The sequence below is a fragment of the Thunnus maccoyii genome, chromosome 2 (assembly GCF_910596095.1).
Source record: "Thunnus maccoyii chromosome 2, fThuMac1.1, whole genome shotgun sequence".
NCBI classification, from domain to species: Eukaryota; Metazoa; Chordata; class Actinopteri; order Scombriformes; family Scombridae; genus Thunnus; species Thunnus maccoyii.
The window spans coordinates 20,584,723-20,607,186 of NC_056534.1; the positions used below are offsets into that span (position 1 = coordinate 20,584,723).

At 41.0% G+C, this 22,464-nt stretch overlaps 1 protein-coding gene across 2 annotated transcripts in view; it reads right to left on the reverse strand.

The window, feature by feature from the left end:
• The window catches only part of LOC121912152 (ankyrin repeat and SOCS box protein 5-like), a 40,931-nt gene that overhangs the window by 1,272 nt on the left and 17,195 nt on the right, over positions 1 to 22,464 (reverse strand). Inside the window, exons 3-6 of one of the 2 annotated variants that reach the window (XM_042434248.1) lie at positions 4,415 to 4,522; positions 4,122 to 4,275; positions 3,550 to 3,684; positions 29 to 220 (exon numbers count right to left, since the gene is read on the reverse strand). In XM_042434248.1, coding sequence (XP_042290182.1) covers positions 29 to 220; positions 3,550 to 3,684; positions 4,122 to 4,275; positions 4,415 to 4,522 — 589 coding nt within the window. The remainder of the gene's footprint in view (positions 1 to 28; positions 221 to 3,549; positions 3,685 to 4,121; positions 4,276 to 4,414; positions 4,523 to 22,464) is intronic. The other variant, XM_042434257.1, reaches the window with a different exon arrangement.

The following is a 22,464-nucleotide window of genomic DNA, read 5'->3' on the forward strand; positions in this document are numbered from 1 at the left end:
ATCACTGAAGTAGAAGATAGTGCAGTACCTTCAAATAACATTAGCAGCTGTTGTGTTTTTCCACCAGGAGGCGCTAGGTCCACAGGTCGCTGGTTATTGCTGTCTCTGAGGTTAACATCAGCGCCGTTGTCCAGTAACACTGACACCTGATCAGCACTGTCCTGTCTGACAGCTGCATGGAGTGGGCTGTCACCTCCTCTGCCTACATTAACACTGGCTCCTAGAGAAGAGAGAAGAGAACAGGTTTGACACCATTTTGTAATATGCAAACTTTACTTTAGATGTGCAGTAACAAGCCCCCTGAACATAAGTTCAACATGTGAAGACCCAGTTCCTTTTGTTTTGTTCCTCCTAGTGAGCCAGATGCTCATTTTGGCCTGACCTATTAAATAATTAACCGGAGAGACACGTCCGTGCAACACTATATCTGGGACCAAAAATGAAAACCCTCTCCTCTAACACTTGTCATAACAGTGAGTCACTGCTACAGCAGAGAGAAGAGAGGAGTCAGCCTGGGACAGCTGAGTCACAGATGTAGAGTTTCCTAAGCTTGACAAAACACACAATGACTTTCTGCTCTGTGTGCCACATGTCTGTTGGTAGCCACAGACCCATGCACCACTGTCCACTGGAGATCCGCACTGCGTTTCTCTATGCCAGCCAGCGACCCCCTGTTGACAACCTTTACAGTCACCACATAAAAAGCTTTCTTTGACACTTGAGAGAAGTCTGGGAGCTGTGGTGTTTGAAATGATAGAAGAGCTCTGATGTCTTCCTCCCGCAATGGACAACGATGCAAAGTCTGCCGTTGCGACCAGCTGATCGTCCAAAGACTCTGTACGAAACGCCTCCCTGAAAACACCAGGAAGAGCACCCACAACCTTCTCCTACAGTTTGTCCAGAAAGCACAAAAACTAGTCTTGATAACCAGTCTCCCTGCTGAACTTGACAGCAGTTTTCCACTGTACCCTTGATCTCAGACCTGCCAGCTTTGTCAGTCCAGCTTCGATTCTCTGCACACTGACAGAGTTGATTCTGCACTGTATGACAGGGTTACAGAGGAGTGGTTCCTCCCTGACATTACCATGCAGCTGAGAACAGTCTCTCCTACCATTAAAAACAGTGCTCCATGCAGGAAGGACAGACTGGTATAAAGGACTGGTCTGAGACATTTCCACACCACCAAACTCCAGAAGGAACAGGTGTTTGTTGTAGCCCAGGTTCTTCACTCTGTGAAGGAGCAGAGATGCTGTCTCAGTCCAGAGCTGCTGCTTATGATACAGCGGATGCTGTGAAGTCTGGAGGTGACATGCTGTGATGCATTTCACTTTGCCTCCAGACTGCAGGTGAAGCAGCCCATGTGCCACTCAGCAATGGTGATTTTAGGGGGTGGCCTGAGGTGGCCATGGCCACCCCTGAAATCTCACTGGCCACCCCTGTGACCATCCCAGATCTGATAGGTTGTTCATCAACACAATAAAGTGGGTTCAATGCAAGTCAATCAATGATGACAGCTGATCAGCTGATATAGGGCCAGTTTGCCATTTCCAACTACTAAAGTAATGGTAAGACTGAGGCTGTGAGAGATGATCTCTAGTCAGCGTACTGTTGACCATGAGTCAGAAAAAAAACAGAACTCGAAATCGAAAGTACGTGCTGGCCGTCAGGACCACGGACTCCAGTCAAAGTGACTGCAAGCTGAGCTAATGCCACGATGATATATGAGTAACGTGCTGACTGTTTTACATATGTTTTGCACAGGTAAGAAAAGTATAATGGGACTGTTATGGCCACAAAATAGAGTAAACTCCTGTAAGTGTTATGGACATTGGTTTGGGGTTGCATACAATGTTAATTTGAATATACATGTGGGGCCAGGATGTGTGTATGTTCTGGAAGCATTAGTGAATCGCACTAGCAATTAGCATATGTAATTCACAGTCTAATTTGTTAATAGACAACATTAAAGGCCATTTTGATACCAGTTTATGTACATCCACCACAGTAGTTTGTCCAGTTTTGTTTAATAGCATTTTACTGTGTCATGTAGGTAATGTTATTTGTGTTCAGAGTGAATAAGAGTGAGATTATTGCTGATGAGAAAATATGTTTATGATTGTGTATGCTCAATATTGTTTCTGTATTGATAGAAAATGTTATGGTACAAATTACACATGTAGGTATTTGTAGCATTGTGTATTATATCCATTGAGAACTTGAAAGCAGGACTAAGCTAAAGTTATTACAGTGAAGTTCACAGTTGAGAGATAGTAGAGCTGATGCAAGCTGAGTAAATGCCACAATGATATGAATAACATTGCTGACAACTGTTTTAAATATGTTTTGCACAGGTAACCCCTGTGAATAAATGTGTTGCACCAGTTTGGACCCAGAGCTTCATTCTGAAACTGTAACATATAACATATTAACTCCACTACAGGGAAACGGCTCTTAGAAAATGTGTAACCTATCCTTAACGAAATTATGCAATGTACAGGGAATAGAAAACTGAATAGAATGATAGCTGCATGTTAGTGCTGATCTTCTAAGTTGTAATATCATCTTTAGTTGTTGTAGGTGGTCAGCATCGCACCTTTAGTTTAATGCTGTATTATAAAATGTAAAAACAACAACATGGCCCAGAGTTCAAACATTACAATGGATGCTAACATGAGTTTTCGAATTCAATTATGATTGATCTGTGTTGAGGTTGAAACAATACGGTGCATTGAACATCTGTATTTACACTTTTGATCACCTGCCATTCATTAAGGTTCACTATGCCATGGCCACCCCACACTAGCTCTGTGTACCATCTTGGCCACTCCAGTCAAAATGTCCTGGATATGCCACTGCCACTCAGTGGTAGCATTCCAGAGTTTAAACAGTGAATACTTGAATCAGGTAATTTCCCAGCAGAGTCCAGAAACACTTGTTGAACTCTGAAGGAAGTCTATCAACTCCAGAGGAATGGCCACAGCTTAGTTGCTGGACCACCCCAGACATCTCATCAAAGGAGATGATAGACTCAAGAGCAGCTGTCTATGCTTCACTCAGCCGAGACAGTAACTCCAGGATCACATTCACATAGCCAGAGTCACAGTTCTCAGCTCTGAACAGGCCACTGTAATAGTCTACAGCCAGTCTTCTCATCTCTGATGGATTGGTTGTAATGGCTGCATTTGGAAGCTTGAGAGTATCAGTAACTTATGCTCTTTGACTTTTCTCTTCTGCTTAAAGAAGAGGGATGTTGGAGCATCTATGCCTTTAATGGTGGAGATTTGAGCTCTGATTAGACCACCCTAATCAGAAGTAAAAGAGAAGAGAAGAGAAGAGATATGGAAAGAGAGTATAATAACAAATTGTATGTATACATAGCATTAGTGGTGTGGTTACACTGGTGCATATCACCACACTACCTCACTGTTCAGCTGATAATCAGTTTTTGCAATATTCAGGAAGATGCTATGCAATATTTTTTGTTATCAACATTTTACTTAGGAACAGTGAGTGTGTGTTCATGTGTGCAGTAGAATCCAGCAGACACACCTCTGTGTAGCAGAATCTTTGAGCAGGCTGTGTGCTGGTGTAGACAGCTCACGTAGAGGGGGGAGCCCAAATGGGATACTTCATAGTCAGGGTCTGCTCCATGAGACAGCAGAGACTCTACACACTGACTGTTACCTATGCACGCGCACACACACACGTGTGCACGCACACACACACAGACACAGACACAGACACACACACACACACACACACACACACAAACATACACAAATATATACACAATAATGAAACTTTATCTTATACTCTTCTTTCTGCTTTTAATTTTACAGCCTACTGAGCAGTACCTTTGTGCTTTCTTATATCATGTTTTCACCAGGATATGACTTCTATTTTGTAGTTAACCACTACAACAACTTGACCTCCAAATGATGTCGCTGCCCTGACTGAATTTTATTTTTTATAATGCCACCATGCAGAAGTGGCTCAAATTGTTCATACAAATTAACCAAAATCTGGTGTGGTGGTTGTTTGAGATCCAAATATAACTACACATAACCACTGGTTCAGTTCAGTTATATGCTGTATACAAAATTCCTGTGGCTTGTATTTACCTCTCTTGCAGGCTTCGTGCAGAGCTGAGGGGAAGTGTGTGTGTGGTGTGTGTGTGTGTGCTCCATTCTGCAGCAAAAGTTCCATACAACCAACACTCCCAGAGGCACAACAGTTGTACAGAGGAGTTACACCATCGATGGTAGCAGCATTCACCTGCAAACACACAGACAGATGAGAGCAACACAAAACAGTAACCATATCTAGATATATGTAGATATACAGTAGGTACATACATATGGTGCATAAATACAAGTGACACTCAGAAGTAAGTGAGAAGAAGACGGATATTTACATTAGCTCCAGCGTGTATTAATGCTCTGACACATGCAACATGTCCTGACAGGCAGGCTTCATGTAGAGGGGTCACATGATCGATAGTGACAATGTTGGCATGGTATCCCTGAAAATAAAAGCACACAGCATTATTACTGTATATCCTGAAAAGGCATATTGGCTTGTTTCAATCAGTTTCTGATTTGAATTAATTTTGAGGAAATTATTGTAGTATTTGTATATTGGAATATTGGCACATCTCCCAGATTTCTGTCTTCATGGCATGAATTCTGGTCTTGCATGAGAAGAACATCTCGCCAAAGTTCATGCAATACTGGTTTAATGCGCATCAATAAGTTTTTACACTGATCATTTAGATTTGATAACTCATTTGTGTGAAACAGGAAAAAGACATATTCATGCAAAATGTGGCCCCATATACAACCTGAATAGTTCCCATTTTGTAACTCAGTGACACTGTTTGAATGTTAACACATTGTCAAGAGCAGTATAAATTGGTCTTTTCTCACTCACAGTATATAACAGAGAAGTGACACACACCTGTTGTACTTTTTATCAGTGCTGTATAAGACATTCAATTGAAACAGATTTGAATTTGAGTCATACTCATCTCTTAGTGATGAAGAAAGAAATATTACCAAGAATTGCATTTTAAATGGCATTTGGTACAAAGCTATGCATTGGTCACATCTTCTGGTGCTTGCTGGTTCAAGCTTCACATGCACGCTTCACGTGCAAATGTGAAACCATGTGAACAATACCACAGTTATGGAAGATGGATTAAATAACCAGGGACAGAAACCATTAGATACTTCTTTTTATCTCTTGTTGAGGGATGTTTAGCTTTAAAATGCACAGCAAACTTAGAGAAAGAAGAATGAATACCAAGGTTTACCAACAGTATATCCGTGATTATATAGAACTTGTGTACATGAAGTTACACAGAGGGCCCTATTTTCCTGAAATAGGGCGCAGGCACAGATCCAAATCTTAATTCCTGGCCCATGGCACATGTGGGTGTGACCAACATATATTTGCAATTTTCCCAAATCATCAGCACTGGCACACTTTGGGCTCAGCCAGGCGCAACGTGGAGGAGAGACTGCATACATTATTAGTAGGAGGAATGCATTATGCGCAGGTGAAGTTGGGGCGGGCTTCAATAATAACCAATCACATGAGAGAGGAAAGGGTGGTGTTAAAACAATGGATCAATAAGATGGTATGGGGTGAGATGAATGTCCATTTGAAATATAAAGGTACTTCAATGAATACTTCTTAATGAATGCTGAGTATATGCCGGGAAAATACACAAAGTGAAAGGTTCATAATAACCATAGGGGTAATTTGTGGGAAAGCTGGGAGTTAGTGTTCCCACTCTTGACTTCATATGTTCAAGTCCTTTGTTAAGGTAACACTGTATCCGCTGTATGACACAAAGAAGGTCCCAACTGAAGGCACTGATTATAACTCTATATGCACACACACGCATGCATGTGCACACACACAAACAGTGACATGCTCTCTCTGTCTTTATTTCTCTGTATGTATGGTGCTGTACACACGTACATATAGGCTCTACTTTTCAAGCCATTTGAAATAATAGAATGCCCAAAAATCTGTACATCATTTGGGAAAAACATGATGAGGATGACTGATTTTCACTCTTGCTACCTAAAAAGAGGCATAAATTGTCTGATGTTAGTATTCTTTAAGTTACATAACATAGGTAGGGTAGGAATTTGGCGTAAACAGCATTACTAATCATGAAACCTATTTTGTTATACTGTACTGGAGAAGAGTTCACAGAATGAATGTTTGCTTCATTTGAATCCATGCCATAATAATCTAGGCTGCTCTAAACGCAAATCAAGGATCCCCGACAATGCCAAGTAAATGTGGTCTTCAATACGCTGATTTGAATATTAGGCCGACAGAAGAACATTTACTCAAATTATATAAGATTTCTTTAGGCAATAGCATAGTAGGATAAACAACATGAGCATAAATTATCTTATGGTACTTTACTTTATCTACTCCTGATCACTCTGTTCTTTCCTCCTCTTTTCTTTTTAACTTCTATCATTCTCTCAACTGCACTCATTTAATGTCCTTCACTGAAAGAAGAAAATATAAAACAAAAAAAGTGTGAAGATTTCTGGTCATAAACTTAAGATGCAAAAAAGATTAGATGCATATCTTATTCTCTTACATCTACTCCTGGCACCTTTGCTCTCCTTTACTCCTCTGTACTTCTCAACACATTTTCATCTCTTGTTCCTCTTCCTCTTCATCTGCTTTCTATACAATTTTTCACATTTCCTATTTTCTCCTTCATTCTTTTTTTCACTGTCTCTTTCAATCCTCCCTTTCTTCTCTCTTCCTCACTCCTCAAATCCAGACTTCCACTTCCATCCTATTCTCACCAATTTTCCACTCCTCTCCTCCTGGCTCCTCGTCACACATTTTTCTCCTCTCTCCTTCTCTTAACTTTTCACTCCTTTCTCACTCCCCTCATCATCTCTCCTCCTCTTGTCCTGTTTCCTCTACTGCTCCACAGGTGTTCTCCTGTCCTTCCCTCTTCGCTCTCTGACACATTTTCCCTCCTGGCTTGTCCATAAGCTAGTTAGCTACCTAGCTAGCAAGCTTGCCCACACAGATGACATGACTGAATGGAACACAAGACACAGAACAACTCCCCATGACAGTGCTAGGGCAGACCTACAGATGGCGATATTTTCCCAGTAATAGAGCTTTTGCTCCATTGACCTGCCGGTGCAGTCTGAGAGACTGATGGGAATTGACACAGAGTTGAAGTTATTTTAAAAACCTAGAAGATTCAGGGCTTTTGAGACAACGTTCAGGGCTGGGGCCTAAGAGGCCACCCTCCTGCTCCACTGTTGGATACAATGAAGTACTGTGCTGCAGTTGTTCAACGTAAAGAAAGCTTACAGGAGGGATCAGAAGTTTATGCTTGAACAATAAATATTTGCCTCAAATGAGATATTACTAAGACTGCATTTTATACATATGTTGTTTTTTTATGTAATCTAAATGTTTTCTTGTATATATGTAATTCACTCCAAAAATAGGCTCACCAAAGTAAACTTGAACACTTTCGTATAAAGTTTGAAAGAAAAGGGCAGCTGTAGCTCAGGAGGTAGGAGGGTGAGCAAAGAAACACTGTGGGGCGCTTTGGAAGCGCTGTATCGCTCCTGATGAGCAGGTTGGCACCTTCCATGGCAGTCTCTGCCATCAGTGTATGAATATGTGTGTGACTAGGTGAATGTTGACATTTACTGGAAAGCGCTTTGAGTGGTTGATAAGATTAGAAAGGCACTATATAAATGCAGTCCATTTACTAAATAGGGGTCCATGGTCTATTTTGCATCCATATTATTGATGGTACTGATGTGGGGTCTTCTTTCGCAACTATCTATATATCTCTGTCTTTAAAGAATTGTAGTCAAACACTAGACTCCTTGAGCACCACTGCCATGGTAAATGGTAATGTTATTTTAATTTCTGTTTGCACAGTGTGATATTTTGATTTTTCATCTGATTTTCATCCTTCATTTGTTCTAAAGAGATGCTTTTTACAGATGCTACTGTTTCGACTGACACAGGGAATCCTACTGCAGAAGAATTTCCTAATAAATTAGTTTTTATTTGCACTCTGAGCATTTTTGTGATATCTTTAACATTATATTTTTGCTTACCAAACACACTAAACATCTTCTCTCTGTCGTTTCTCCTAGTTTCATTGGAAAACTTGGATTAGATTGCAACTTTTATCACAGACTTTACCCTAATACACCCAGCTCAAAGCGTCCCAGCACTAGAGAGGTCTGATGTGTTTAGCCCAGATGGAAGCCAGATGAATTTGGCTCCTGTAAATCAACTAGTTGCCAAACCCCTGCCGGTTCCTACAACTTGCTCAGCTGCCGTAGATCTGAGGACATTGGGTGGCTCTGGGGTAAGTCCTCTGATGCAAGGACAGCTGACTGAGAGAGAGAGTGGAAACCCAGCCACCAAAGCTCTACCAGTCCATAGAGCTCCCTCAGACGCTGAAGCTCTGGGGTGTGAACACCCGACTGTGACAACAACAACAGTAACAGTACAAGCAGCGATTGTGGGACATTGCACAGGTCCACCAGAAGAAAGTTTAAATCTAATACTGTACTTCGCAAATGTTTAGCCATAAACACAGGATCTAAATTCGCCATTGATTATTGTCTGGCTTGAAACACACAGGCACAATGTTTACCAAAAGTTCCTGGGGAAACCCATTAGTACAAATGAAATGGTGTCATCTGCTGGGTAACTAACAATATTGCATCTATATAGTTGAAATAATTCAGTGTCTACAAAGTCTAAAGCAATAATTCAGTCTACAGGGGACCTATTATGCTCATTTCCAGCACTATATTTTTATGCTGGGACTCGACTAGAGTGGCTTTGCATGATTCATAGTTCAAAAAACTCCTTATTTATCTTATACTGGCCCTTTATGCAGCTCCTCAGTTCAGCCTCTGTCTCTTAACAGGCAGTCTTAGTCCGATGAGCCCACTCTGTTTCTAATTGGCCAGCTTTCCAGAAGCCTGCCAAGGGGCAGCCATATCAGTCATGTTAGGTTGCCGCCGACGCAAATCCAACATTTCCTGCTTTACTGTTTTACTGTTTCCACTGTGAAGACAACATTGTAATGAATCAATAATAAGTCTGATCTCGCTCTGCACAGAAATTACTCAACATGAGAAAAAATCAAAGGCTGCTGAGTCAATGATCGCCATGAACAGAATATAACACACACCTTCTTGAAGGTCTATTTCTGTGTGTGCACTCTTTCAAATCCACACTTTGTGAACTGTGCCAGCTCCACTTTCCTGCCCATCATCCATTCAGAGCAAAGACTATGAAACACTGAAAACTTCAAATGAACAGAACAAATAAAAAGGTAGATTTTACTTATAAAATGCAAATTATAAAGGTATGACGAATCTAAATCACTGCTCAGTGTCACCTTCAAAGCTTTTACAGTTTAAACTACAACAACATGGATGTTTAGGATGTTTCTGGCAATTTTCTATATTTTTCTTATTGTCAACAAATCTCTCTGTGCAGAGCCAAACCAAGAGTGAAGTCATCCTACTTGCAAGTACTGTGTGTGTACACTGTAAACAAATGTAATTTTTCAGGAAATTTTTCCCTTTTCTCATAAAACAATGAAATGCCTGTGGATTTACAGATAGTAATCTAAAGTTCTACCCTTAAAATTACAGGTAAAGAACCATAATTCAAGATTACATTGATATAGGGATGTACGATATTGGATTTTTTTGCCAATGTTTGATATTTTCCCAGTGCTTCCTCTGCAGGCTCCATTTCACTCAGCTGTCTGACAGACCTGCTGCTGCTTCCCACTTTAACCTGGATAACAAACTGGGGCTCGGTAGTCCAGTTGGATCCACACGGAGAGCCCGGGGTTAGCTGGGAGGCTAGCGGAAGCTAACTGGTTGTGCTTCCCTCCGGTGCTTCCCTTCCCTGTGGAGGCATTTCTAAATGCAATACAAACCTTGGAGCAATTTTTTAAAAAATCTACATTTGTGTATATAAAATGTACCCATAATCAAGATATTATTACACATAAATTCAACATCTTTGTTTTGCATAAGAACACCAAACTTAAGTAACCATTCATGTATTCTTTTTCAAAAAGTCTTGACAATAGTAGGTGTAGAAAAGGTGTTCCTGAGATTCAATATCTTCTTGACAAAATGTACATGTGTTTTGTAATAGGAAATTGCTGATCACTCAATAAACACACAAAGAGAGCATTGTCAGGTTATGAAATAATGTAATCAAATAATACAATCAGAAGTATAATGCATCATAGTTCTGGAGACAAAGATACATACCACCTAGCTATCTTTTATTTGTCTGAAAGGTTGGCACTTAACCAGTCCCTTAAATACTGCTCGTACAGAATTTGAGACATCTGTTTACTAACCTTACAGGTCAGCAACCAACCCTCAGATAGAAACATAAGTCAAAAGTTCAGCTAACCTAGGAACAGTCTTTCTTCACGACCATATATGACAGTACATAAGCATGCATCAAGTAACATCACAAAATAACATTACTACCATATTAAATTAAGGACAAACCACACTATCCTCTAAAGCTTATCAGTTTTACACATAAAAATCTACATAACTACAGTTTATCTTATCACTGGCTCAGGTAAGGGTATAATAGAATAAACTTAACTGTTAGACACACAACTGCCTCATCTTACACAGCAAAGAACTAAGTTTAGAATAGACATAGCACAGAAGAATTTAGAACATGTGTGAAACACAAACTAACACTAAACTGAACTTAAACACTGTCTGAAACATGTATGATATATTGAAGAAATATATCAAATGATAACCTGTTATTCAGTTTTCTTTAACAGTTTTTATCCAAATTAAACCTTATCCTTAAGAATTCTCTACATGGATAAATATTGTTCATTGTTTTGAAATGAACTCCCTTCATTTTGGGTAACAAAGGAAATGACAAATATCTAGTTCTAACTTTGATTGTGCCTGTTCTGGAAAATATTTGAGATAGCACTTTTCATTTAACAGGAAGAGGAAAACATTCTTTTGTAATTAATGATCTCAAACTTTTGTTATTATATTTAATATCTAAGAATTGTAATTTAGAATAAACAGAGTAGCAGATGTAGGTATTACAGATGAATATTGTAATATTCCTTTAATCAGATTCGTCAAAGCCACAGAAATACCTTTGACTACTAAAGAATATTGTTTATACAAGCAATCCAAATTAAATTTTATTTTAAAATCATCAGTATGATTCAAAATATTATAATCTTCTTCCATGCTGGGTAAATTAATCTTGAAATCCCTTCCATATTTGTTAACAAGATTATACCAAAAATTAAAATATTCCTTTGTAGCCAGTGTTACAACCCTCTCTGCCCGGTCTGCCTGTGGCTTGATTTTGTGTGGCTGCTATCTGTTGTTTCTGCAAGTACTGGAGGTGGGTGTGGCAGCGTCATCAGCAACACTGGCAACACCTGGGGCTCTGTGTGCCAGTGCCCCTTCAAAAACCCTTTCGGAGTGCAGTTGCTTTGTGCTCTCCTCCCTGGGACACCTTTTGGCTTTTGGGTTGACATTTGACTTGCTTTTTTTTGCACCATACAACACTACATCCATACACTGTTCCACTTGTGCACTCACCTACACTACTGATCTCACTGACTACACATGCATTAGGTTAGGTTTTTCTCTTAGGTTACTTCCTTTTTTTAAATAAATTGGTTATTAATTGGTTTTGTTGTGTGCATCTCCCTTCTTTGTCATGACCATGCGGCCCGGTTTGTGAGAGCCAGCTATTAAATTTTTATTTTTTTGCAAAACAGCTTGGATATTAGAGCTTTCCCTGTCAATAAGATTTTTACTGATAGTTATTCCCAAATATTTAACCTCATTTTTGACTGGAATATTATGAATTAAAGTTCGTGTGTTATTGTGAATGGCCAAGATCTCATACTTTTTTATATTTAAATACAACCCTGAGGCATCTGAAAAAATAGACACAGCCTTTAAGGCATTAGGTATTTTGTCAGAATCCTTTAAAAAATGATGTATCGTCCGCAAATTGTGTAATTATCAAGAAACAGCCCATAACATTTAATGGTTTTATACTTTCATTATTTCTAATATGCAGTGCTAATAACTCAGCTGCTAGTATAAAGAGAAGAAGCTAACTTGGTCTCCTTAGCATATTCCCCTCTTAACATCAAATCCTCTCGTAGTCCTCAACTAAAACAGCACTTTTTATTCCTTTGAACAACATTGAAACTATATTTATGATTTTTTTTTTTACCAAAACCAAAATATTGCAGTGACTGTAAAATAAAAGGATAAATAAACATGGAAAAGATCCAACATTCTACAAGTTGTGGGAAATGGAATCTGAACTGTATTTCTGAACTCTGGGTCACTGGATTATGTTCTTGTGGATGATATTATTGATAAGAATATTCCGTAAAAATAAAATTGTGTTTTAATCCCCATGTCAAATTGCAGTGGATGAAAAAACATGTAGCAAATGGAAAGGGGTGCCCCTTTCAGTTAACTTAAATGAGAGGTGTTTTGTGATTTTGAGATGTCTGTGTGCGTGCACCTCTGCCAACTGAGGCCACGAAAATTGCCCTGCATCTGCGTGTGCAATAAGAGGTAGTGGGGTTGTCTGAGCAGGTTTTATAGCAAACACAACTTTGTGCCAAAATGAGCACCAAAATTGCGCTGTGCTGCGTAATCTGCATAAAAACAGCCTCAGCTGTGTCTCTCCTTCCACATTGGTGCAACTGCACTCCTTTGGTGCCCGGAAATTACAGGCTGTTATTCATATCATTGTGGTGTTAACTCAGCCAACTGAGGCCACGAAAATTGCCCTGCGTCTGCATGTGCAATAAGAGGTAGTGGGGTTGTCTGAGCAGGTTTTATAGCAAACACAACTTTGTGCCAAAATGAGCACCAAAATTGCGCTGCGCTGCGTAATCTGCATAAAAACAGCCTCAGCTGTGTCTCTCCTTCCACATTGGTGCAACTGCACTCCTTTGGTGCCCGGAAATTACAGGCTGTTATTCATATCATTGTGGTGTTAACTCAGCTTTCATCAGCTCTACTATCTCTGAACTGTGAACTTCACTGTGATAACTTTCAGCACATGCTTTCGATTTCGAGACATGCTTTTTTCTGACTCATGGTCAAAAGTCCACTGACTAGAGATCAGCTCTCACAGCCTCAGTCAGACCATTACTATAGTAGAAGGAAATGGCTATATCAGCTGATCAGCTGTCATCATTGATTGGCTAGCGTTTTTCCCACCTTATTTTGTTGATGAACTTGACCAAACCCAGATCTGGGTTGGCCACAGGGGTGGCCAATGAGATGTGCCACCCCCTAAAATCACCATTGCCACCAAGATGAAGAAAACAGAGGCAGGGTAGTTGCCAACCAATGCTTTACAGGGCAACTAATTGCTCTCTGGCTATAAGTCACAGGCAGGTTGAAAAACACAAACAACACAGAATGTGCTTGGACCTGCATGCAAAGTACAGCGAGAAGATCAAAGAGGCTGAATGTCGGCTACCACCTGGTATTTATAGTTGAGATGCACAGGCAACCTACAAATCACACACACAACTTTGTTTATATAAGATCTCAATCTGCATAGAGACATATCCACTATGTTTACTGCCACTGGCAGTCAGGAAGGAATGAAACAGAAGTCTTTTCAACAAGTGTAAGAAGCAAATGGCTTTTCATTTTGCTTGAAGTGAACTGAGGCCACAGTTCTGAGGTGGATTCAAGACCACCTTATTAGACTATAACCAATTTCAGCAACAGCTTTTGCACTTGGCCAAATGTACCAGACACTCTGGGCAAATAGCCCCAGTCCAAGAAAAAATCTCCAGTCAGTGAAAATGCAAAAACAGTCTAATAATGTTATAAGTGACAGGGTGGTCAGCTATGGCGTTATTTTAATTGAGTGCATGCAAAGCATGCTTTGCCTTGGTCTATGCACACTCAAATCCCACCTGCTCTCGCATGACTCCCTTTTTGCCAACACTCGACTCCCTTCGCTATCAAAACTTTATGGATGAGAATGATTGAAGGTCATTTGAATGTATCAGCTCTGTGTTTTGTTATATTGCTGCTGATTGGCTAGTTTAGTAAAATTCGGGAGGAACTACCCTCATCACCTTTCCAGCTCCAGTGTGGTTACTAGGCAACTGAATGTAATGCTACTTCTCTGGGGGAATATGCTAGATTTTCGTGTATTTATGTGCTTTGGATGATTTTGGCAATGTTAATTGCAGAAAGTGTCAGGCACCTGAGGTCTCAATGCTACAGAAATACCACACTCTTTGTAGCCTACATGCAGGCTAACTTTTTGAGCTAACAGTTCCGAATGGGCTCCATGTAATTGGTCCTAGACGTGCCTTTTTGTAACCCAAAGTACTCTCAGATGCTGTTGTATATCTGTGTATTTTAACTTTTTTTTAATATTGTGAGATTTTGTCATCAGGATCCATGATGTACACAAGAAGTACAATGTTTTTATAAAGTTAGTTAGGTGTGGGCTTGCCCTGATTTTTAAGTCTATATATTTTGGTGAATCTGCACCATGAAATGCTGTATTAGCTACTTGTAGGGATGGACAATATAAAACATTTTTGTCAACTATTAGACATTTTGACATACTGTTTGCACCTCAGTACTTTACCTTTTACATCTCTGAATGTATTTGGCCATTGTGAGCAGTCTCCAGGATGTCCGCTAAACATCATTTTGTAGGGTTCCTTTTACCTTACTGTAATATTGAGTGATGACGTTGGGGAATATCCTAGATGTCATTGGGACAAATAAATAAATAAATACTGTATATATCAATGCTCTTTGTAAATGTAATATTATAATGATCAATAAAATTCTTAGCCTATTGTTAGCCAAATTTACATACTGTTGAGCAATATGGACCATATTCACATGGCGGCCATTGTCACTGTTAGGGTGGGAAGCTCAAATGCTGTTATCAAAAGAATAACGTTGCACTCCTGTTTTCCAAGTTGCAAGTCATATATCATAGGGAATCTAACAAATTATTATCAATTCACCACTACCCAGTTGATCAGCAACTGAAGAGGATCCAATGGACAGTGAAAATCTGGAGGGACATCGGGCCATATATCAAGGTAAAATAACATATTTGATAACCCATTAGCCACTGTCAGCAATCAATGCAATCAAGCTTGCAATGTAACGTTAACTTTTTTGCTGCCTTTTACCCAACCGCAAATGTTCTGGTCAAGTCAGTAACGTTGTTATATTATGCTCACTGGAACACATATTTCTGTGTAATGTTCATACAGATAATATTCAACACAAAAGTGTGTTCCAAGCATTTAAGCAGTGAGTGTTTTGTGAGGCATAGAGAGGCCAGTAAAACATGCCTGCTTCCAGGAAGTGTCCCCCAGCTGTTTCCATGGACAAACCCCCCCCCCCCAAAAAAACAAAAAATTTATGTGAGGAGATCTATTACAAGAGTGTGGTAAGTGAATGCATACTTACCTTAAAATAATAAGGTTACTACATAGACAGCAGAATACAGAAATATTTATGGAGTTAGTTTTGTCACCTACTGGCCAAGAGTAGGGAGGAAATACTCAAAAAGAACTTATCAAGTATAGTTGTCATGCCCTCCCACAAGGTAGCATCAAACTGGACTCTCTTAAGATGGAAAGCATCCCTGCACAGCTGTCATTGTTGGGGCATTTAATTTCCAGAAGGCCATGGCAGGGGTCTGCATTCAGGTCTGTGACTCTCCTGTCAGGTGTACATCCTAGATGGGGGGCATTTGGATTCAGCACAAACCCGCAGGGGAAAACCTGATGACCTGTGAGTTCTGAATACAATGTTGCTGCCGAGTCCGAGTGCCTGGAGCAGGCCTGTTTGAAATTTGATGCAGTCATGCATTCAGATTGTACCTCATGCCACACTTTACAGGTGCTCTGGTGTCTCGTTTCCTCCTCAAGTCACAGGGCTCCATCATGGGGAAGCTTGAGCCCTTCATAGACATCAGACAGCTCTTTGGGTAGTACAGTGGAATAGGGAACATTGCCAGGGAGGACAGCAGTGCTCAGGGTCTGGTAGGTGAGAACAGATCCATGTGGAAGGTCACCAAATTCAGTGGGCCCATATTCCACATTTGTTTGTTTCCAAAAGTCTCACCACCTGGCAGTTGCTTAAAGTTGCTTAAAAATTTGCATAGGAGTCACAGGGCAGAGGAAAGGGGATCGGACAGTAAATCTCTGGTCCAATGCCAAAATTTGATATCTTTTGGTTTTCATGTGTCATGGGTGGTTTGATTTTATTAATCTTCAGGAGAGTAGCTGGTTTTTACCTGATTCACGTGAGGGGACATGCCAAGTCTGAGGTAATGTGGTTGTACTTTTTGTTTTGGGGATTGACTTGCATCCTAATTTGCTGTGATGGGTATGAGTATAAAGGAGGCCAATAACATGTGAGCAGTGCCCGAGACCAGCTTTGCGAGTACAGCTGGTTTGCTGAATCCTCCCTGCTGCACTAGATAATTCAACTTGAAAAAACAGTGACATAAATTGTAGCCTAACCTTAATTTTGAAATTCAGATCATGCAGAAAACTTGAGGTAATTTATAACACTATATGAAATATTGCACATATCCTTACATATACATTGTCATGAGAAAACAAATAGCAGGGTTTCCAGTAGCAAAGTAGTGAGTGGAGCTGTCAAACACCTCTGAGAGAGGGGTCCAGCAGTGATGTGTGCCCAAAGGTGATCTATGTTGACACTTTTCTTATTAATAACTACCATTACTGGTGTGTTCATGGAGCATCAGAGATCGCGGTCCAAACTTCTATGTCAAATCAGTGGAGGGGGATTGCTGCTATAATGCTCTGAGGGAAATCCCTTCTATGAATAGTTGAACAAGATCTGCATTTTCAAGAGACCATATACATTTATAAAAAATGTACATATATATATATATATATATATATATGCACGATGTCCGGTTGGTTAGCCATCACCAGCTTATCAGTCTGGATCTGGAAGGATCTTAGCTTGGTCATTCTCAACCACCTTAGGAGGTGTCTTCCATTGTGACCTTGGGACTTCCAGCCCATACTCAGTGCAGATGTTCCTGTACACTATGCCAGCCACTTGGTTATGGCGTTCCATGTAAGCTGTTCCTGCCTGCATCTCACACCCTGCTATTATGTGCTGAACTGTCTCAGGAGCACCTTTGCACAGCCTGCACCTGGGGTCCTGTCTGGTGTGGTAGATCCCCGCCTCTATTGATCTTGTACTAAGTGCCTGTTCTTGTGCTGCCACAATTAGTGCTTCTGTGCTGTCCTTCAGTCCAGCCTTTTCCAGCCACTGGTAGGATTTCTTGATATCAGCCACTTCTTCTATCTGTCAGTGGTACATGCCGTGTAGGGGCTTGTCCATCCATGATGGTTCCTCCTCCTCCTCTGCATCATCGGGTTTCTGCTGCCTGAGGTATTCACTTAGCAGTTCATCTTTGGGGGCCATCTTCCTGATGTATTCCTGGATCTTGGTTGTTTCGTCCTGGACAGTGGCTCTGACGCTCACAAGTCCTTGGTGTACAGTCTCAGGGTGCTGGACTTGGGATGAAACCCTCCATGAATTGTGAGGAGCTTCCTTGTCTTGATATCAGTGGCCTCCATCTCCTCCTTTGGCCAGCTTATTATACCAGTGAGGTATCTGATGACTGGCAGGGCGTGCATGTTGATGGCTTGTATCTTGTTCTTCCCATTCAACCGACTTTTGAGGACTTGCCTTACTCTGTGTAGGTATTTGGCTGTGGCTGACTTCCTTGCAGCCTCCTCATGGTTCCCATTTGCCTGCGGAATCCCAAGGTATTTGTAGCTGTCCTGAACATCTGCAATGCTGCCTTCTGGTAGTTCAACCCCCTCGGTTCTGATCATCTTCCCTCCATTCAATACCATCCGACCACACTTATCTAGTCCGAATGACATCCTGATGTTGTTGCTGTAGATCCTGGCGATGTGGTGGAGTCGATGTGTCACTCATTCCTGGCATACAGCTTGATGTATGATGGAAAACAAGAGGAAAACTTTAAGGATCCTTGCTGGTAATGTAATCCACACATGCTGGAGCCTCTCTATGCGCCCTGGACTCAAGAAGTGATGGCATATGACTGGAGGTCACTCATCGGGATGGGGAGATGGTCAGCTCACCCCCCTGCCAACTCTGCTACCAGGTCAGTCCAGGTTTTCAAATGTAAACATCAGATTAAACATCAAGCAAGACCATCTGCACATCCATCTCAACATCGAAGGAAACGGTCCTGGCCACATGGATCTTCTGGGGTAACCGTCTGGATGGCGGCCTTTTCTCCCCGAGGAGAGGAGGTTCTGGGTGCACTGGGCCGGTGCTGAAGGCTTAAGAGGAGCTTCATACCACAGAGCATGCCTGTCAAAAACTGTGTCAAGTTCAAGGCAGTGTTTCATCAGCAAAAATACCTGGGCTGTGTTTCATGGAGTGCTTTTTGGACTACTGTTGGTACTCATTGCTGTATTGCCTGTACGTGTCCGTCTGGCCAGAATAATCACAACACTGATGGAAAACAACTACGACACCTAGTGATTGAGCTTGGGACAAATGCTCATGGCCAGTTGACGCTCCTATAGTGAGTTTTCATCATAACTTACTGGGATATTTTGCAATCTTTTCCTCTGACGAGCCCAGATACCAGAGCGAATCAGCAATCCAGTGGACCTGTCATCTGCCACCTAATTTAAGAGAATAGCAGGTCTCCTCTTCATGCTGATCCTGCTCTCTGGAGATGTTCAGCTAAATCCTGGACCAGTGACCCCTGGAGTGCTGTGGAACTTCGATGCTGATTTGTGTGTCTGGGACTCCTCTGGTGCCAGTGATGAATGAACAGCAACTTTCTGAGCCAGGCTTCTCCCTTAACAGACTAAACTTTGTTAACACGAGGCATAATGTCTCCATGAATAACTTTTTGCTACCGGACTGTGGAAACCTTGATAGGTCCAGTGTCTCTCTCACAAAAACTGCTGCTGACACCACTGTGTGTCGAAACCCTGCATTGAGGAGGCAGAGGTTATTCAAAACCTTCCAAACTGTCAATCATGCAAAAGTCTTATGGACCCGAAGCTGAAACCGAGGGGGCTATTCATTTTAACATCAGAAGCATTACTGCAAAGAGCAATCAGCTAACTCATCTTATGTCTGACTCAAGTCTGGACTTTCTCTGTCTGACTGAAACATGGTTGAAACAAACAACTCCTGCGAGTGTGTTCACGGTGCCTGGATACCAATGTTTCAGAAGAGACAGACCTGATGGAAGAGGAGGAGGGTTGCTTTTTTATGTGAGAGACAACATCAAATGTGAATGTGTTGTTTATAATGTGGGTAACACGTTACAATATGTATGATAAAAATGATGTTATCCAAGCAAATGTCTTTTAACATCAAAGGTATCTATAGGCCCCCTTCTGCAGATGACACTTTCTATGATCGACTCACAGAAGTCTTGAAAGAGTGCAATCTCAACAAAGAATTATTACTTATGGGTGATTTTAATGTGAACTGGGAGGATAAAACTTGGAGGAAAAAACTAAAAATGATCACAGAGAAATTCCAACTAGAACAACTAGTAAAAGGCCTAACTAGGATTGCAAAATGCTCCAGTACACAAATTGATCTGATACTTAATAACAAACCAGAAAGAATAACTAAAAGTTATAATTTAATCACCAGCTTATCTGATCATAACCTAACCCCATGTGTGAGAAAACTGACTAAAAGTAGATTTAAGACCACGGCCACTAAGACAATGATCCTTCAATGCATACCCAGAGCTAAGCAAAGAGAATAAGCAAAGAAAGAATTTATCAATGAAATTAACAGCTTGAACTGGGATGATGTACTGTCCTCTGATGATCTGGACTATGGCTGTGATACTTTTACTCACAGAATCAACTCTGTGAGGGAAAGGTTTAATGTGAGGATACAGATAAAATCTAAAAAGAAAAACAATTTACCGTGGTTTAATGACAATTTGTGGAAACTAATGAAATCTAGAGATGCTGCACTAAGGAAGGCAATTAAAACTAGAAGAGACACTGACATGCTGATTTATAAAGGTTTAAGGAACAAAGTTATCCAAGAGCTAAGAGAAGCTAAATCTCGTTTTTACCTCAATATTTTGAATGAGGCAAAAGGCAACAGTAAATTGATCTGGAAAAACATTGATAATCTCACAAGGAGGGACCCAAAATTTTTAGGAGATTTTAAACTCAAAGTACAGGGAAAGTTAATTGAAGATCATTTTACTGTTGTCTTTATTATTGTTTTCTTGAGTCTATATTCTGTACAAGTCTGTACAAGATTGTACCATACCATTTTGTCGCACTGCATTTGGGCAGTCAGCTTTCTCTGTGAAAGCCACAACTCAGTGTAATGCCCTACTTGATGATATGAAGAACTATAAGTTCTATCAATACATTCAAGGCCAAATTAAAAAATCAACTAAAGATGAATCAGCTGTGTGACCACTGAGTCTAGTTTACATTATTTTTTTTTAATTGACATTGTGGGTGTATGTGATGTGCTATTGTGTGTAGCTTTGTATTTTGTATGGTGTGTACTGCGTGGGGTTTTGTGTTTTTTGTTTTTGTTTTTTTTACTTTCTACTGTTTGTTTTTGTGCTGTTGTATGTTTTGATTATGGGGGACTACGGATGCAAATTAGCTTTGAGCAAACTCCAGTGCAGTGCATCTTTAATGTTTAAAACATTGTCCCAATTAATAAATCCAATCAAAATGTCATCCGTGTAGAGGAGGTCACTGGTGGTTGCTCCACTTCGGAACTGGTATCCGTAGCCACTCTTTGAGATGATCTGGCTGAGGGGGTTCAGGCCCATGCAGAACAGCAGTGGGGATAGTGCATCACCTTGGTATATGCCACACTTGATGGTAACTTGTGAAATTGCCTTTGAGTTGGCCTCCAGAGTTATTTCCACAGCCCCATTGAGTTCTTGATGAAGGCTCTTAGTGTCCTGTTGATATTGTACATTTCCAAGCATTCCAGTATCCATGTGTGCAGCATTGAGTCATAGGCTTTCTTGTAGTCAATCCAGGTGGTGCACAGGTTGGTTTGCCTGGTCTTGCAGTCTTGAGTGACTGCTCTATCACCCTGGTATTACTACCAATTCCTTTCTGGGCCCTGCTCATGTATTGGGCCATGTGCCTATTCATTTTAGCTGCTATGATGCCTGACAGGAGCTTCCATGTTATACAGAGGCAGGTTATTGGCCGGTAGTTGGATGGGATTGCCCGGGCCCAGTGCTGTCCAGCACAACCATACCTGACACTCTTTCTTGGTTGTCTGCCATTGTAATGGTGTTCTTCTGGGAAATTGCTGTGGTTTGCTCTTAGATCCCCTAGCCACTGAGCATTGGTGTTATGTGATGCCTCCCATGCCTCCTCCCATATGCTCTTCGACTATTGTTAAGTCTCAGCGCTGGGTGGATCTGTTCTCATGTTATTACCTTGCCACTGAGAGTACACTTTGGATGATTCGGTGGAGAACATCCTATTTATTCTCCTGGCTTCTGCTTCTCCTGTGTATCTCTTAAGGCGTGCAGCCCGAGCTGTGAGCCAGAACACATCCAATGGCTGTGTTAGAAGCATCGGTGAAGAGTAGAAACTCGTGTGAAATCTGGATAGGAGAGGATAAGTGTGTTACACAGAGCATGATGGAGGCTTTCAAATGCTCCCTGCTCAACCTCAGTCCATAAAAATGTCTTTCCTTTCTGAGTGAGAGCATGCAGGGGCTCTGACATTTTAGAAAACTGGTAGATGAAGCGCCGGTAGTAAGAGCATAGCCCGAGAAACGCTCTCACTTCACTGGGGTTTGTAGGTGCAGGCCAGTCTCTCACTCTCTCAATGTTTTTTGGGTCAAGTTTTAGTCCTGTGGAAGAAAGAACATGTCCCAGGAATGCCACTTCCTGTTGTGCAAAGCAGCATTTTGAGGGTTTGAGTTTCAGGTTGGCTATAGACAATAATGTCATCTAGGTTTACCAGGTATGTTTTCCATGAGAGACCCTGTAGCACTAGCTGCATTAGATGTTTACCAAGCCCATGGACATGACACGAAACTGGTAAAGTCCTCTGCCTGTGGTGAAAGCTGTCTTTGCTTTGTCTTGCTCCTCTAGCTGCACTTACCATACCCTAATGAAAGATCCATTGTGCTGAATACTGATGAGCCTCTGAGTGCATCCAAGGTGTCGTCTGTTCTGGATAAAGGGTGTGCATCCTTTTCAAGCCTCTGTAGCTCAAATAGAAACGCCATGTGCCATCTTTTTTCCTGACCATCACAACAGGTGCTGCCCACAGGCTGTGAT